The 16,294-nt window shown below is 36.6% G+C and overlaps 3 protein-coding genes across 3 annotated transcripts; 2 read left to right on the top strand and 1 right to left on the bottom strand.

Annotated features, from left to right (window-relative positions):
• Positions 1 to 169: 169 nt before the first annotated feature.
• Positions 170 to 3,910, bottom strand: LOC132202718 (H(+)/Cl(-) exchange transporter 7). Its single transcript, XM_059629811.1, has 17 exons — positions 3,752 to 3,910; positions 3,423 to 3,593; positions 3,240 to 3,368; positions 2,980 to 3,178; positions 2,820 to 2,929; positions 2,626 to 2,769; positions 2,263 to 2,572; positions 2,049 to 2,208; positions 1,858 to 1,996; positions 1,715 to 1,808; positions 1,484 to 1,653; positions 1,254 to 1,433; positions 980 to 1,198; positions 762 to 926; positions 623 to 706; positions 490 to 570; positions 170 to 431 (listed from the first exon to the last, which is right to left on the bottom strand). The coding sequence occupies exons 2-17, from the start codon at positions 3,534 to 3,536 to the stop codon at positions 378 to 380; spliced, it is 2,352 nt and encodes a 783-aa protein (XP_059485794.1). The 5' UTR covers positions 3,537 to 3,593; positions 3,752 to 3,910; the 3' UTR covers positions 170 to 377.
• Positions 3,911 to 3,964: 54 nt separating this feature from the next.
• LOC132202715 (peroxisomal ATPase PEX1) lies at positions 3,965 to 12,936 on the top strand. The gene is made up of 17 exons (XM_059629809.1): positions 3,965 to 4,194; positions 4,365 to 4,604; positions 4,662 to 4,776; positions 4,831 to 5,533; positions 5,730 to 5,926; positions 5,977 to 6,133; positions 6,183 to 6,330; positions 6,395 to 6,551; positions 6,606 to 6,811; positions 6,884 to 7,083; positions 7,137 to 7,196; positions 7,271 to 7,463; positions 7,526 to 7,639; positions 7,694 to 7,744; positions 7,795 to 7,922; positions 8,013 to 8,112; positions 12,795 to 12,936. The coding sequence occupies exons 1-16, from the start codon at positions 4,105 to 4,107 to the stop codon at positions 8,092 to 8,094; spliced, it is 2,841 nt and encodes a 946-aa protein (XP_059485792.1). The 5' UTR covers positions 3,965 to 4,104; the 3' UTR covers positions 8,095 to 8,112; positions 12,795 to 12,936.
• On the top strand, positions 12,805 to 15,686 carry LOC132202612 (transcription factor SOX-14-like). Its single transcript, XM_059629617.1, has 2 exons — positions 12,805 to 13,106; positions 15,014 to 15,686. Exons 1-2 carry the CDS (start codon positions 12,805 to 12,807, stop codon positions 15,684 to 15,686), a joined length of 975 nt encoding a protein of 324 aa, XP_059485600.1.
• Positions 15,687 to 16,294: the final 608 nt, after the last annotated feature.

Genomic DNA, 16,294 nt, shown 5'->3' with positions numbered 1-16,294 from the left:
CAGAGGGATGGATGGAGTCTTGACTGACACAGAGTACTATACTTTATTCATCCTGGTTGTGCTTCCGGTTCATCTATTCTTTTCGCTCTGGGCATGGATGGGTTGGGAATTATTTATCAACAATTAAATGATAAACAGTATAATATGGTCTTGTTAAAAATACACTCCATTCAAAACTTTTAATATGTAATGTTTATTTTCAATACAACTTTGTTCCTTTGCAATATAAATAAGGAAACATACATAAATAAAGAAGTTATTGTAATTACAAATAAAATACAACTAAATTTCATAAAACTAGAAGTCATGATTGATTAAAAATTAAATGGAGTGCTTCGTCACTGATAAAGTGCAATACTCTCAAGCTTGACACTCATTTAGGATCCTGAGCCATATTTTGCAAGGTCTTTCCTAGTCACGATTCCTACCACCTGATATTTTTTAAATTAAAAACTGCATATATGTATCACAAAACAACATAATACATACCTCAAATTTATCATTCATCACTGGCAAGTGGCGCAGGCCGAGACCTCGGAATAATTTGAACACTCGCGGGAGAGATGCAGCCTGGTAATAAAACAATCAGCTACAGTAGAACTAATAATAAATTCATAATTACCAAAGGTACTGTATAAGGCGCTGGATTCATAAATGGTCTCAAGTCGATGGAAAAAGTGCGCTCCAACTCAGAAATATGAATTTGCTAGAGAATAGTAATATTTATATACTTTCAAATAATTGGTAATAATAAACTATACCTGAATTTTTGGATATCGTGGATAAGCATCTCTGAACAATTTCAAGCTAATAGACTTGTTCATCCATTCATCTTTGGTCTCCATAAATATTTTGTTTTGAAGCAAAACAATAAGTTGAGAACGTAAAATCAGTCCGCAAAGACTACTGCCAGGGCGACCACTTTCCTAAATCAAATTTGTTTTAGTGATTTTTACTTGCATTAAAATTAGCTTACTACCTCTTCATTGTAAATGGAAGTCACAACAGGGAAGCCACAATGATTTTCTCCATTATCACTCTTCAGGATGTCAACTATCCTTGCCACAGATTCAACACAATTTAGCTTGATCACAGGGTAGCTCATAAAATCGCTAGCAAAAATATTATGGGACAGCGGAGGAGGGTCCCATCCTAAGATTGGCACTCCAGACAAATGGATGTGAATGTCATAAATACCCTAGGATACAATTTAACTTAAAATCAAAATGTCTTGGCTTGTATTTTTTTTTTACCTCATTGAATAAATCTCCAACCCACTTGGCAGTAATTAGAGTAATCATTAGCGGCAAACCAAAAGTGATATTGGCAGTTGCCTCTATTAAAATCACAGTGAGACTTATCGTCATTCTGACTGTGCCTCCTAACTGGGAAGCAGCTCCAATCAACGCATATTTCCCAGGCTGCGCCCATGCCTTGAAAAGGATGATAAATAAAAAATGTTGCAAATTTCAAATGCACTCACAGAAGTGGGAAATAGGAATTCTAAAAACATTCCTGCCAATCGTCCCCACGCTGCTCCCGTCAAGAGGGAAGGAATGAACAGGCCACTCGAAACGCTCAATCCATAAGTCCAGCAGGACAGAGAGAAGTAAATCAGGAAGAAAACCCCCACTGTTAGAGGATTGTGTGATCCTAAAAATAGATATGACATAAAATGTTTTAAAGTTAAGTACAAAAGGTTTTGATAAATTACCTGGTGGATCATGAAATAATGAACGCACACTCGCTTCAGGATTTTGGAACCAAATAGAAGCAGCAGCACTGTACTCGCCATCTCCACAGTACATCTTTAAAGAAAGTTTCTAGCCAAATTTTTATAATTCAACATTAAAATACCTGAACAGGATATTTTGTTGGGTCTTGACCCAGAGGTCTGCAGTCGTCGATCAGCATGATCATGGTGTAAGCCACAGTAGCACTGACGGAGGCCACAACAAGTACCTCCACAACTTTCATCCACCTCTTTGTAATATACCTTTTAATAATTAAATAAATTAATTACGAAAAATAATATAAAAACTTAATACTTCATTCTAAATAGAGTTAGCTTCAGATTTGCAAAATTGAACAGAGCCCCGAGAACACCTCCAAGAGCTCCCAGCAATATAAAAAGAGGGATCTCAAAAATTTCGTACGACATGTTGGGGAACGCTCCAAAATTAAGCAGTCCTGAGTAAGACAATTGCCCTGAAAAATAAAAAATTTTGGAAAAAAAGTAAAATAAGTTATTAGCAATCATACCAGCAAATCCATGGTAAGCACTGAGGACAACATTGAGCGTAAATGTGGATATCATGGAGGCAAAAAATATGCGCCAAGTTAGACTTTGATTCCAAAAACTGCTGCCCTCCTCCAAGCTGAAGAGAACTCCACCCATCGGAGCTCCAAAAGCTGCTGCAACGCCAGCAGCGGCTCCGCCAGACACAAAATCTCTCTTTTCGTGGTCCTCTCGGAAATAGTTGAAAAAATGAAAGTCTTTGGCTAAGGAGGTGGTTTTCCCTTGGGAGATTCCTGCAGCTACCACAGCTCCCGAGTGAATCATTGGACCTTCCTTTAAAACGAATACTTCAATTTTGAGTGAAAAACAAAACAGGATTTTTCTACCTTTCCAACAGCTAGCCCTCCTAATACAGAGCACGTTACTCCGATGGACTTGACAAGAAGAGTTTTTATCCTCACAACTCGGGCAATTTTGACTCCATTCAGGTAGCATTTAACTTGAGGAATTCCACTTCCTGCTGCTACTGGCTAAAATTAAAAAATAAAAATACACCCAAATTGTTTCATTTGATTTTTACCTCAACGTAGGTGACAAGGAGGGTTCCAATTAAGACAGGAACAATATTGGTCGCCACCCAATATAGCAAAGGGATGTACATGCGCCGTTCTGACATGCATGAGTCCACAACTGTAAAAATGTTAATTAGAAATTATTTGCCAATAATATTTTTAATTTACAATGCTTCATGTAGTAGAATTTATAATGGGACAGCTCTTCTATGGCAATATCTATGCAGCAGGCAATCAGGGCGGTTACGACGCCGATGAAGAAGAAAACGATCCAACGGGCGAATCTCTTTTTGACTACGAACTTGTACCCTTTGGTCCTCTCCTCATTTTGCATCAGTCTGTTTTCGCAAATGTCGTAATCGAGGCTCTAAAATTTTTTAAACAATTTTTAGTTTTTTTCTAGAACAAATTATGAATAAACAATAGACTTCAAATTGCGTTGAGATATTTTCAATAATTTCATGGCTAAGTTGATCTCTTGGTGGAGCCCCGACGACCCTTTGGCGCAAACTGCACCAGGACTGTTCCATGATATTTTCATTTGTCCGCCTTCGGAGCTGAAATTAAATAGATGACAATGGCTCCAACATCAATTTTGGATAAATATATACCTTGGGTAAATAAGACACGCTGCCGACTTCTGTCGAAGATGTAGCAGCCTCGTCTGCATCAATTTGGTCGACTTCATTTGAAGTTGATGGTACCAGTTGCTCCCGATCCTCCATTGTAAACCAGACTTTAAGTCATTAGAAGAAATTTGCAGCCCCAAGTAAAGAAAAAGCCTATGGAAAAATATGATTTCTTAGATACAAAGACGAAAAAAATGTTTAACGATGATGAACTGCGCAAAAGCAAATTAAATCATAATCTTATAAACTTTTGGCACTTTAATACACAATGTACAAGTAATATTGGTGCAACGTATGTATTAAAACCAAACCTTTCTCAGTCTTAAAATTTCAACAGCTATTTTTATAAAATCAGTGTAACCGTAACCGCGATGCAGGAAAGAGGAAACTACATATGTACGTAGAGGAAAGAGGACACTTTTAAGCCGTGCAATGCAAAGTTAGTGTTTTCAATTTTCATGTGACGAGAGGGGCGTTGCCAATCATATGACCAGCTCAAAATATAAACAAAGGGGCATGACTTGCAGCCGCGGAAAGGACGACTTGCATATTTTTACGTGATCTATGTATTTTTGTAATATTCTGATAAGATTGGCCACACAGCTCCACTGATTGATAAGTTTTCAACCTGTAGAAGTGTAGAATCTCTTCAATCGACAGAAAAATGGAGAGAAACAAGAAGCGTTTGATGCGAGTGAAATTTGTCTCGTCTAAAGACTGTTTCTTGCATGTAAACTCAACAATTTTGAACTCGGTAAGTAGAAATTTATAATTTTTCAGCCAATAATTCTTGTTAAAAAATAAATCAGGTATTTACAAATGTCGTCAATTTTTTTCTTCAAAACACTTACTTTTTTTATAATATATATGTTATACATTATTATCCTATTAATTGTTAATATGTATTTTCTAATTTACTGACAGATGCAAGGAAAGATTTTTGAAGTGCTGGATGAAAATGGAAAAACGTGTCTTGGCTTCAGCTCGTGCTTCACGTCATCACTAAACAGCCTGAAAGATGATGAAGTGGGAATTTCACAAAAATTTGCAAAAGCCCTCCATGCTCTGAACAACTCGATTGTATCGTTGAGAGAGTTTGATCAACTCATTCCTAAATCAAGCCAAGTGATTTTCACAACCTCAGATGCTGATTACTCGATTCTCGTGAGTTTTATGCCAGCAAAATTGTATTAAATTGAAAGAAAATAATTCTACCTTAAGGCAATGAATGCGTCAACTGTTGAGTATGTTTTATTGGACCAAACAAGAGTGATGAAGAAAGGACAGAGCGTTGCTATTTGGATTTCTCCCATGATCACCATAAACCTCACTGCTGGTATATTTTATAGTTATATTTTCATTATTTTTGTTTATGAATGTGATATTTCAGATAAAATTGTACCCGAATCGACCATAGCATTTTTGACCAATGAGACTGAAGTTCACGTTTTGCCTGCCTCTGACGCATCGCCAATTTCCTCTGAAAAAAGTTTTGCTCATCAGCAAACTACAAATGACCAGCAGAAGAACTTAATTTGCAGAGTTATATTTTCTGAGAAACCCCATCCCTCACCTTTTGTGGCAAAAATTCATCCTTGTGCTCGACCAAATTTTTTATTTGCGCTTGGAAAAATTTTGAGTGTTGACCTCTCTCTGACACTGCAGCTTTTTGCGGATCCAGACATCTACCCGAGCCATGACTTTCTATCAAATCTACCGATTTTATATCTTGACAAACGAGTAAGAGGCCAGTGCAAAGTATTTGATGGATGCAAAATTTATATCGAACCTCTTGAAATTGTGCGAAATAGTGAATTTATTGTACAAACCTCTGAAATTGTAACAACAGAGGAAGTGAAAAATTGCATGAAGTCCTTAGCAGACACATTGAATAGGGAATTATTAATTGTAAACCAAGCAGTTTTTGGCCTGAAAGACAAATTGAGTGCCAAATTTGAACTCAAGACTCCTTTCACAATACTGTCCTCAACCAGTTTGGAAACTTGCAACATTGCTGTGGCACCTGAGATGATGCAAATCAAACCAGAAATTCACATCGAAAAGAGAAAACAAGAAGAAATGTTAAATTTCAGGTAAAAAAATCTTTTATTCTTCTTGTACTTGTTAATTTGTCTACATATTCTGCATTCAATTATTGATAAAAAAAGTTTTCTAGAAAGAAAGAGAACTCCTTAGATAAAAGAGCAATAATTTATAATTCAAAAAAGGCCCATTTGCCTCTTTGAGCCTCGATTGACTTGGTGTTCTAATGTGAATTTTTTTTATTAGTTCTTGGTCTCCGCTTTTCCACAAATTAAAAGAAAGTCTTTTGGCAAATACCAAAACACACTCTCGAGCTCCACTGGTAGTTTTGAAAGGGAAACCAGGATGTGGAGTGGGAGAGTTTCTTCATCAGTTTATCAGACAAATGTCTTCAGCACCCATGAAGATGCACGACCTAGCTTTAGACTGCAAGGCATTCAAAGGTAAATAAAAATTAATTTTTGTTTCAATCATTGATTCCGTCTTTGATCAGGAAAAACTATGGACACGTTAAAGAGCAAACTTAGTGATTTGTTTGTGGAGGCTGCCAAACATGATCCCTGCATAGTTATTTTTGAAAATATTGATCAATTTTTCCCTCCGCAAGCCAGCGAGCTTAACGAGTCCCCAGACTCTTCTTATAGGCTGGGGTAAATTAATATATAAAATCTACTAATGATATAATTAAAATAAATTTAGTGTTATTCAATTTATTTGGAATATGAGCCACTCGTTTAGTGCTCGTCATGGCTGCTTTGTCATAACTACTGTATCTGATCAAGATGTTAAAATTTGGGATGACAAAACTATTCCAGTTGATGTTTTCTGTGTTCCTGACCTCACATTGGTAATATAATATATAATTTTTTTTAGTTGATGAAGATCTTATAACTTTATAATTAATTTTATAGGAAGATAAAGTACAACTCCTAAGGCAGTGTCTTCAAAAGCTGGATGCAGATTGGACTGAAGATTTGAAAGCAAGTTGCTCTCAAATTTTAGAAATTTGTAGTTATCAAGATGTCTGTGATATTGCTGTTCGCGCTGTTTTTGAAAAACTAAAATCGAGTAGGTTCAATTAAATTTTACTTGAATTATGTAATTTTGGATTGACTTTTAAAGTCGCTGGAGGTGCAAGATATTCTTTGACAACATTGGACTTATCAAGCGCTAGAAACTACCTCACGTCTCAGAGTCTAAAAGAATTCAATTTACTTCGAATTGAAGATTCCAATAATTCCGCAGACGGCTTCGATAGGTGGTCAAAAGTTGGAGGACTCATTGGTGTGAAAGAAAAGCTGACAGAAATGATTTTTTGGCCATTCAACGTAAGTTTAATAATTTAAATAAGATATAATTTTTGGATTATTTAGGTTTTATCAAAAAAATTTAAATTTTAGTTCCCGCATCTATTTATGAGCAACCCTTTGAAACTTCAAAAGGGTGCACTTTTGTATGGAATGCCAGGGACGGGCAAAACGTTGATTGCGGTTGAATTGGCCAAATCAAGTGGGATGAATTTGATACATATCAAGGGACCAGAATTACTGAACAAATTTATTGGCGCCAGCGAAGAAGCTGTCAGGAATTTATTTTACAAGTATTTTTGTACAAGCCACTTTCTAAGCTTTTACTAAAGTTGCTTAAATTTAGGGCTTCAGCAGCAAAGCCTTGCATATTGTTTTTCGATGAAATCGACAGTTTGGCTCCCAGGTTTGTGACCATTTGAAAATCAACTTTGATCTATTATGCACCGCTTTTATTGATTTTGCCAAAATATTATTTAGGAGGGGCAGAGACACGACAGGAGTATCTGATAGAGTGGTAAATCAACTGCTGACTTCCCTTGATGGGGTAGATTCGCCCGTAGAGGCCGGTGTGTGGGTGTTGGCGGCCAGCAGCAGGCCGGATTTGATAGATCGCGCTCTTTTGCGTCCTGGTCGATTTGATACAATGCTGTACTGCAATCTACCAACTTTGGTATGTATTTCAATACTGAGGCTATTATCATAAATTGATTCAATTAAAATTAAATTATTAAGGACGAGAGACGCGAAATTTTAAGAATATTGTCCAGTGGGCTGGAAATTTCATGTGACACCAATTTAAATAAGCTGGCGGAAATGACTGATGGTTTTTGTGGAGCAGACATTCAAGTGAGTCATTCAAGCTCATACCATTCAGAAATTTGTATAAGCAATGCTTTGCAGGCCCTACTACAAACAGCACAGCTAGCCGCTTTGGAAGAGTTTGTGGATGTTGTAAGTTTTTGTTTTGAAAACATTCCTTTTTTAGAACTTCTTGTCTTTAGTTTTCAAATGAGATGTGCAACAAAGTCGAAGAGCAAGAATTTATAGTGAGCTGGAAGCACATGACGCATGCCTTGGAAAAAACAAGGCCTTCGCTAACTAAGAAAGAGAGGACGCGCTACGAGCTTATGTAAGGAAAAGTAACAATATTTGACTAGAGAAATTTAAATTTGAAAAAAAAAAATCAATTTTTAATTAAATGAGATTAAATTATTTCTAGATATAGGGAGTATGAGCAGTCCATGAAACCCATAGGCAGAGGGAAAAGAGCCCCAATTAAACAGAGGACGGTCCTGGCCTGATTCTGATGCGATTTTTCGGTGAGTCTCTGATATTTATTTTTGCTTTGAACAAATATGTAACTTCTACCGCACAACAATCAGCATATTCAAGTTTTGAATTTGATAAAAGACACGGCGGAAAGTTTCTCTTGCGCTCACTTACAATTAGTTCGCATCATCTGATTTGGCGAATTTAATAATGCAGTTTATTGTGCAAGTCAGAGTTGTGCGCTCATGTTATCGCTGCCGCGAGGGCATTACTCGTCTGTTTCTAATTATTGTCAGGAAACCAGTTGCTATCTACAAATAATTTTGAGCTGTGTTCAGCTCTTCGCGCATTTTAATGACTCGAGAGCGCTTTCCTGAACGGGAAAATTATTAAATTCACTCCGAGCACAAGTTTGTTTCGGTAATCGCGATTTGCACTTCTGTTTGTGATACAGTCTTGCGTCTTGGTAACGCAGCAAAATCCAAAATTTTATAAAAGGCAAACAGCCCGGGAACAATAAACAGCAGTGTCAAATTTTTATCAGCCGCGCCTGAGAAAATACGCTCGGATCTTTTATATCCGAGAGCCGAGATATAAATATATCTTTTTTCTGACTCTCTTTTCTGTTGCTCAAATAACAACACAATAGTTGTTTGCAAAGGAAACAAATAGATTTCATCGTCCCTTTCTCACTGTGCGGGTGTGTATCATCTCTCTCTACTTCGTTTGTATGAAACCACCCTCGCGCTCGCACCCTTTGTGAAAATATACGCGCGCATCACAATCCATATCACCCTCGCCAAGCAGACAAGAGCGCAGGCAATAGTAATAAACGCTGAGAAAATAATAGCGCCTCTTTTTGCTCCTTGATCCGATGATATTGCATATGAATCTGAAAATAGCTTGCAAAACTGAACACACAAATTTTTTTCTGTAAATTTAATTTAAAAATTATCAGTTTTAAAGCTGATGTTTTTTTTTATTTTTACACACTTTCACAAATTATATTTCAGTTCTTTGAATGTAATTTCATTTATTATTAAAGTTTATTGAAAAATTTGCTTCCGTTCGATTGTAGTTCTATTTTTCATTCAATCAAAAGCTTGGCTTTCTGGTCAAATGCCAAACCTGACTAATTTTCAACAAGTTTAGAAAAAAAATATGCATTTGTGGCAATTTCATTGTGATAATGCAATGGTTGCGTTTGCATTATCTGAATACAAGTTATGCACTCTTTGAAATTAAGAAAAATATTACCGGAAACTTTTTAACTTTTGTTTATTTTGAAGAAATATCTGCTGTTTTTGCAGATTTCTATAATTAGAACTTGATGATATTGTGAATTTTAAAATATTATTTTTATTGCACGTACTAGCACTATTCTTTGCTGCTTTATCTTTCAGGCAAAACAAAAGAATTTTTTTGCTACACAAGTACACACATTTGTAAATTTAATCACGTTTTCTAGAAGTTGTAGAGCAACTACTACAGAACTCCGTTTTTTAATCATGATGTAGATGAATATTGTTGTGAAACATCTGTGAAAAAAGTAGATTCTTTTTTATTCTGTCTGACAGTTTTCTCTTAATATTTTATAAATTTCCGTTTTGGTTTTCTGGATTTGTAAAGATAAATTAATGAAATTTCTCCCCACGGATTTTAAATATATAATAATCAACTGTAAAGTTATACTTTAATTTAGAAACTTTTTGTATGAATTCTTCTGTTGTTGACAGCTTCAGTTTTCTAATTTTTCCATTCTAATGTAAACTTTACAAAGAGTTAAAATATTTTCTAGAGGATATTGTAAACTATCTATTTCATTTATTCGATAGCAAATTTATCATGCAGGGTGTTTTTTTTCATTGGAACCAAACACAAATTCTTTATTCGCAGGGCCAAACAGACAAAAAGGTAGAAAGGGAAAAGCGAATTTCCCACAGTAATTTATCAGCCGTGCGCATAAACACGGACGGACGTGAAAAGAGCCTGCCAGTGTATTGGCACATATTATATTCATACAAACAAAGCGAAGGAAACTGGTCCATTGGAGGTCCACTTCGCGCCGGCCGGAAGGTACAGACCCTGCTTGTCCCTCCGCGCGCATTTGCTCTCAATTAAACGTGGCAAAGGAAAAGCGTTTTTCCGGTCGCAAAGTGTGATCGTGCACCGCCCCCGAAAAGAATAGGTAATTGCCACCATGCATTGTGGTCCATGTTGTGTGAGAGAGAGAGAGAGAGAGAGAGAGAGGCTGCGACAAAGGGAAAAGGGAAGATCGAGCTAGCGCGGCGCAAGTTCGGGGCGCAGACAAGTCGCAATAGGAGCGAGGGCGCGCGAATAAGAGGTGGAGCGTTGATTGGGCTGGCTCCGTGCAGTCTGCCTCCGTCTATCTCGGCTCCACTCTCGGACCGACCGGGAAAGAGTTTTGCGTGTTGTTCATTCGGGCATTAATCACATTGCCGGTTCTTCGAATTAATAAACAAAATGCCGCGGCTATTGTGCCACTGCCGGGCCTTTAGTGCTGCTGCACCACAACATTGTCACTGCTAGGCCCGCTCGCTTTCATGCCCGTCGCGTCCGTTCTCGTCACTGCTGGATACCCTGAACACTCGTCTAGGTAAATTTATCCAACCTTTCTTTAGTGACCTCTTTAATTGCTGGCCTAAAAATAGCGTAAAAATGTTTTTGAAAAATGTGAAAAGTACATTCAGGAATTTTTTTTTATGATTTTCGTTTCTTTTTTTCCTCAAATAACCTTGATTCAGGCAACTATTTGTTAGTTAGCTGCTAGATTAAATCCAATTTAATTTGGAAGAATAGAAAAACATTTATTTCATTATCTTGTCAATCTTTATCTTTTATATTTAAAATTATTTAAGAAGAAAAACAACGTTAACTACCTGAAAAGTGTTTAAGTCCGTTATTCAAATGAGCTAACAGCCAATTTTCATGTTTGAGTCAAGACAAGTCCTTTTGAAGTTTGCAATTTCGCAAATATTTATATTAATACTTTGCAAAACATAAGTTATTTTCTTGCATGCTATGATACTCTTGTATTTTTTAATAATATAAAAAGAAAAATCTTTGTAATTTTGTAATGCTAATGGTTTTATTGAAAAACTCAATGGAGTGAGATCGAAAAGTTTAACTTTATATTAACAAATTATGATTTTTTATTAAATTTTTCTCGTTTATTTTATATTTCAATTTTTTTTCATTAATTAATCTCATTACGTTTCTAGTATACCACAAAATAACACGATATTTCATTGCCATATTCTTTTTATTACCATGCGCAAATTGATATAAAATGTACTTTCCACATTAAAATATTTTTATTTTGAATCGGAACTATAACTATACTGCTAGTTCCCTGTGTCATTTCCAATTTTTTTAAATCACTCGTGCTGAATTGGATGAAAACAGCGCGTCTCTGGTTTCAATTTCCTATGTAAAATTGATCTTTTTTTTTCAATTCTGCTGAAAAACATCATGGGTTTGTGCCGTTCAAATTGATGAAATGTCCCCTCTGTGAGGCAAATTCCTGTCTTTTGTACAGCTTTTGCAAAAGCAAAAAATGCCCAGCGAAACGGCAAAACTTTTATTGAAAAAATATTTTACGGACACAAAATAATTTAGCAAATTTTTGCATCTAATTTCGTGGAAATTACTAAATTTTATAATATCGTTCACTTGCTTTCTGGTCATATTAAATAAAATAAACAATAATAATACTTGGAAAAAATCAAACTAGGAACGAGGGCGCGTTTTTTCAAATCAGTTGGCGCAAATCAACTTTTCGCAAGTGAAATGACAGGAAGTGCATCAGAAAAGGCAATAAATTTTGATTCGCATCTATCTCACTTGCACGTTTTGGACGTTTATGCATGGTAAAATGGCCTATTTTACTCGTAGGTATTTATTGTGCGCTTTCAGTGTTAAACAAAGGGGCAGGTTGACGCGTTCACAACGCAACTGAGCTTGTCCATCGTTTTGGTTTGTGACAAGCAATCTCTGCACATCCTCTGATGTTGTAATATGATATTAATTCCCATGAAAATTTCCATAGATATACAAAGAAAATAATAATAAATGAATTATTATTATAATTATTGAATTGAAAATATAATTCATTAAATTTATTGAAGATTTATGTGAGGTTATTATTAAAATTAGCACAATTCTATTAGTATTTTTTTCTTCTTCTTAATATCAAGATACCGTCTTTTAATTTGTTAATTTAAAATCTAGAAATATATTTTATGTAATTTGCGATAGTTATTAAAAGATTTTTGCTAATGATAAACCTCCAAGACACCAAGAATATTTTCAAAATTTTCCTAATGTTGTTTCTAAAATTTCTGATAGACTTTTTTATCTTTAATTTTAATTAATTTTTAAATAATAAATACTTATTTGCCAAGGTGTGCTTAATTTAAAGATGTGACAAACATCACATTAATCAAAAAGCACGGATCGTCTATCTATTCTCACCAACTGAAAAGGCATCAATAGAGGACAACAAAAGGACTGTCAATCTAGTTAGGCGCACCACGAACACAAACGCGGCCGTGTAACACGGAGAACACACAATAAAACGTGAAAACCAGCAATTATCAGTTCCGGTCGAAGAGACAAACGAGAGAAAAACACAGGCAGCGCGCGCATCAGATTGTTCCGATATCTATTGGGCGAGTGGAAATAAAAATGGGAAAATTTTGGTTGTTGGCAGGTGAGGGAGGATGATGCAGCCGAGCAGCAGGTCGGCCGAGGCCCTTTTCCAGCAGCAGCCCCGCTCGCCCCCTGACCACTGCCACCTGGTGTCCGTGGACTCGCCAGGGTCGCGAGACCAGGGTGCGTCCAACACGCACATCAAGCGGCCGATGAACGCGTTCATGGTGTGGTCGCGCGGCCAGCGGCGCCGCATGTCCCTCGAGCACCCCAAGATGCACAACTCGGAGATCAGCAAGCGGCTCGGATGCGAGTGGAAGTTGCTCAATGAAGCCGAAAAGCGGCCATTTATTGACGAGGCCAAGCGACTGAGGTAAGGCTCCATGCATGAACACCCTGTGTGTGCGTCGCACCCCTTTTTTGCCACCGACCGGTTTTGGTTTGATTATATGCCAATCCATATCATTGGAAAATTGAACGCAAAAATCTTCAAATTATTATATGCTGAAAATTGTTTTGTTTAAATATATATTTTCTTTTTTTTAAATATTTTTAATTAATTTTTAATATTCTATATGAAACTAGATTCACGGCATTCATGCATAAAATATAATGAAGAATAATTGTATTTTAATTCTTTCACTATCATAGTTTTATCTTAACAGATTATTTTTTATTTTAGAAGGACCAAAAATGATTTTTTTTTTTTTTTTTTAAATAAAATGTTGTTTATATTGGAAAAACAGCAAGTAAATTTTATTGAAAGTATTTCGCTGGTGGAATTTCCTATCAATTCTGATATAAGAAATAAAATTTGACAGGTTTTGTGGTAGTTTGATTTTTTGGCTTCAGAATTTTAGAATAATCTTTTTTTATAACAAAAATTACAGCTTCCTGTTATTTATAAAATTCATTAACTTAATCTGTCCAATTTCATTTCAAATGAATTTAACTTTAAAAGCTGTTAAACCTTTTTATTAAAATAAGGCTGGTTTGAAAAATTATAAAAAATTCATTCTGGTTTTCATTCCGCAAGTTATCAATTTGCTCAACAAAAAGGCTCTCATTGAAATTCATCTCACACGGCGTTGAAAAGAAGCGCTCAATTAATGGCGGATTTGGTATTCACTGTGTTTGAAAGGCGCTTGTTTTGCCAACAGCCAACCCTTTAGTCACATTTGCTGCAGGCATTCAGTGACGGTCGGTCGGTTTGCAGCGCTGAAAGAAGACAAGAGCGCACGCCAGAATGAGGTGCATCGAGCGAACGAGCGAGAGAGAGGAGCGCTAATCCTTCTTTTATTTCCATTGTGCCTGTATTTGTGACTTTTAATCGCATTAAATGTTATATCAGCACAGAACGGCATCCTCTCTCTCTCTCTCTCTCTCTCTCTCTCGCTCGCTCGCCGTATAATAATACAACACACTTGCCAGCCGACAAGCACATTTTAAACCGCGCGTCTGCACCATGAATATGCACCAACTTGACGTGCATTTTGTGCAATTAATGCAGTGAATTAATTTTCAATTAAAATTTGCATAATGGATTGACCTCACTTGCCTCTGCTACTTGCACCAAGCTAGAACTTTGCAAATCTTTTGCATGAAAATTCTAGTTAATTTGAGTTTGTTCCGACTTATTAAAGTAAAAGTACTGGAAATTTTTATTCAAGTTTCTTCATCCTACAAGTTTTTCATGCTTTTTATTTCCCATTGAGAGAAGGGATTACTTTAAAATTAGATTTATATACTTTGAGCTGCTCTATAATTAAAATCGATGGTTAATATTATTTTGACCTGTTTATAATAAAAAAAAAAACGAATTAAATGTAAATTTAAATAATTTTCAGAAAAATTTCCTGGTGGGATGTTGATTCATATAGCGTTTGAATTTAATATCTGCTTTTCCTCGACGGGGGTTTGTTTTTATTTGTTTCATTGAAAGAGAGCAGGACAGTGTTTTTTTTTCTAGGAAACAAAAAACGACTCAAAAACTCACTTTGGAAAAGCTGATTTTAAATTCAAAAACATTAAAATTAAATATTAATACTTTCCAGTTTTATTTTCAAATGAATCGATCATTTATTTATTTATTCTCGAAAATTTGATTGCTTATAATAAATTTTATTGAATTTAAGATTTCAAAAGAAATCATGTTAAATTCAGTGTTAACGAGTTCCCAGTCAAGCTAGAGAGGTTAAAGTACGTTGATTTTAATGGGAATTTTAATGATTGCTACAGATTTGACGAACACTAAAAGTGAATTCCTGATTTTTGTTGCAGGGCCCTTCACATGTCGGAGCACCCTGATTACAAGTACAGACCGCGACGGAAGCCAAAGAGCAACCTGAAGGCCAAAGACCACGGCTCAGGGTCGTCGGGAGGTCACCACAAATTTGGCAAACCGTGCGTCCCCTCCACTGCCACTCCTTCGGCCGCCAGTCCGTCAAGCTCAAACCAAAGACTCTCTTTCTACCCCTTCCAGAGCAACTTCCTGAACCCAGCCCTGGAGTCCTTCCACCACGCGGTGGTGCGCTCCTTCTTCCCCTTCCCCGCTCCCCCTCCCCTCTCCGAGATCTCAGCCGATTCAAGCAAATTGATCGAACAGCACAGGTTGCAGGGCCTCTTCCCCTACCAGCCTTCCCTGCCCTTCTACCCCCGCCTCTTTGACTCCTGCCTCGGCCGGGACAAGGAGGAGACGGATCGCAAGTCCCCTGACACACTGCCCTTGGCCCCACCCCTACACCCCAGCTGCCCCAGCAAGGTGCCCACAAAGTTCAGCAGCATTCCCGCCCTGTGCGCTCCGGTCTCCAAGTGCAGCGAGTGCGTTTCGGCCCGACCTTCTTTTGGTCTGGAGCAGGAGCCTCTGCGGATCGCCATCCCGAGGCCAATCGCCCTGTCGCTCCAGGTGCAGCCAAAAGACTCAACAACCCCTTCACCGTCAAATTCGGCATAGAAGTTACTCAATGGGTCACACAAGTATACGCCCAATGGACATTGTGAAGTGGCTTGTAAAAAAATAATTGTTGCTCCCTAATTATCAGAGGACATATCAGTGATTTTCAAATGTTTTTGTCTTGTTTAATGTGAATTACGATAGGAGGAGCGCGTCTCTTGATATATGGATCAAAGTAAAGCCAGGAGTATTAAATCTGCTGTAAACCATATTTGGATTATACGTTTTTATGAAATGTTTCAGGTTTAAGTCCCTTATCTGTGAGTTGTTGAAAATTAAATATACTCGGTAAGAAAAATTAAAATGTTTTGATCTTTTCACTTAAATATTCACTAATTGAAATTTTAAAATTTAGTTTTGCAAAGGGAAACATAAATTATTTTTATAACTTTTACAAAAATTTGTTCTCTTATTCAGTGCAAATCTTTGAAATTAACTTCAGAGATATTTTCAGGTTTTTTCCAGTCTGTCATTTTGAAGTACATTTTTTTGACTATTTGCTATCGAGTGTTCTTTCAATTTGGCAAAAAATTGCAGCGTGATTATGTGCAAGCGCTTGGTGCATTGTGCGAGATCGAATCAAGTGCGCTTATTGATTTATAATGCAG

The sequence above is a fragment of the Neocloeon triangulifer genome, unplaced genomic scaffold (assembly GCF_031216515.1).
Source record: "Neocloeon triangulifer isolate White Clay Creek 2 clone unplaced genomic scaffold, ASM3121651v1 ptg000015l, whole genome shotgun sequence".
Classification (NCBI taxonomy): Eukaryota; Metazoa; Arthropoda; class Insecta; order Ephemeroptera; family Baetidae; genus Neocloeon; species Neocloeon triangulifer.
This window is presented reverse-complemented; position numbering and strand designations above follow the sequence as displayed.

Excerpts from the sequence above, each read along its gene's own strand:
- LOC132202612 (XM_059629617.1), top strand. The coding sequence starts at position 12,805 with ATGATGCAGCCGAGCAGCAGGTCGGCCGAGGCCCTTTTCCAGCAGCAG. Across the intron at positions 13,107-15,013 it reads GACGAGGCCAAGCGACTGAG|GGCCCTTCACATGTCGGAGC; the intron begins GTAAGGCTCCAT and ends TTTTTGTTGCAG.
- LOC132202715 (XM_059629809.1), top strand. The coding sequence starts at position 4,105 with ATGGAGAGAAACAAGAAGCGTTTGATGCGAGTGAAATTTGTCTCGTCT. Across the intron at positions 7,197-7,270 it reads ATCGACAGTTTGGCTCCCAG|GAGGGGCAGAGACACGACAG; the intron begins GTTTGTGACCAT and ends AATATTATTTAG. Across the intron at positions 7,745-7,794 it reads TGGAAGAGTTTGTGGATGTT|TTTTCAAATGAGATGTGCAA; the intron begins GTAAGTTTTTGT and ends TCTTGTCTTTAG.
- LOC132202718 (XM_059629811.1), bottom strand. The coding sequence starts at position 3,536 with ATGGAGGATCGGGAGCAACTGGTACCATCAACTTCAAATGAAGTCGAC. Across the intron at positions 2,770-2,819 it reads TCCTTGTCACCTACGTTGAG|CCAGTAGCAGCAGGAAGTGG; the intron begins GTAAAAATCAAA and ends TTTTAATTTTAG. Across the intron at positions 927-979 it reads CTTCCATTTACAATGAAGAG|GAAAGTGGTCGCCCTGGCAG; the intron begins GTAGTAAGCTAA and ends AATTTGATTTAG.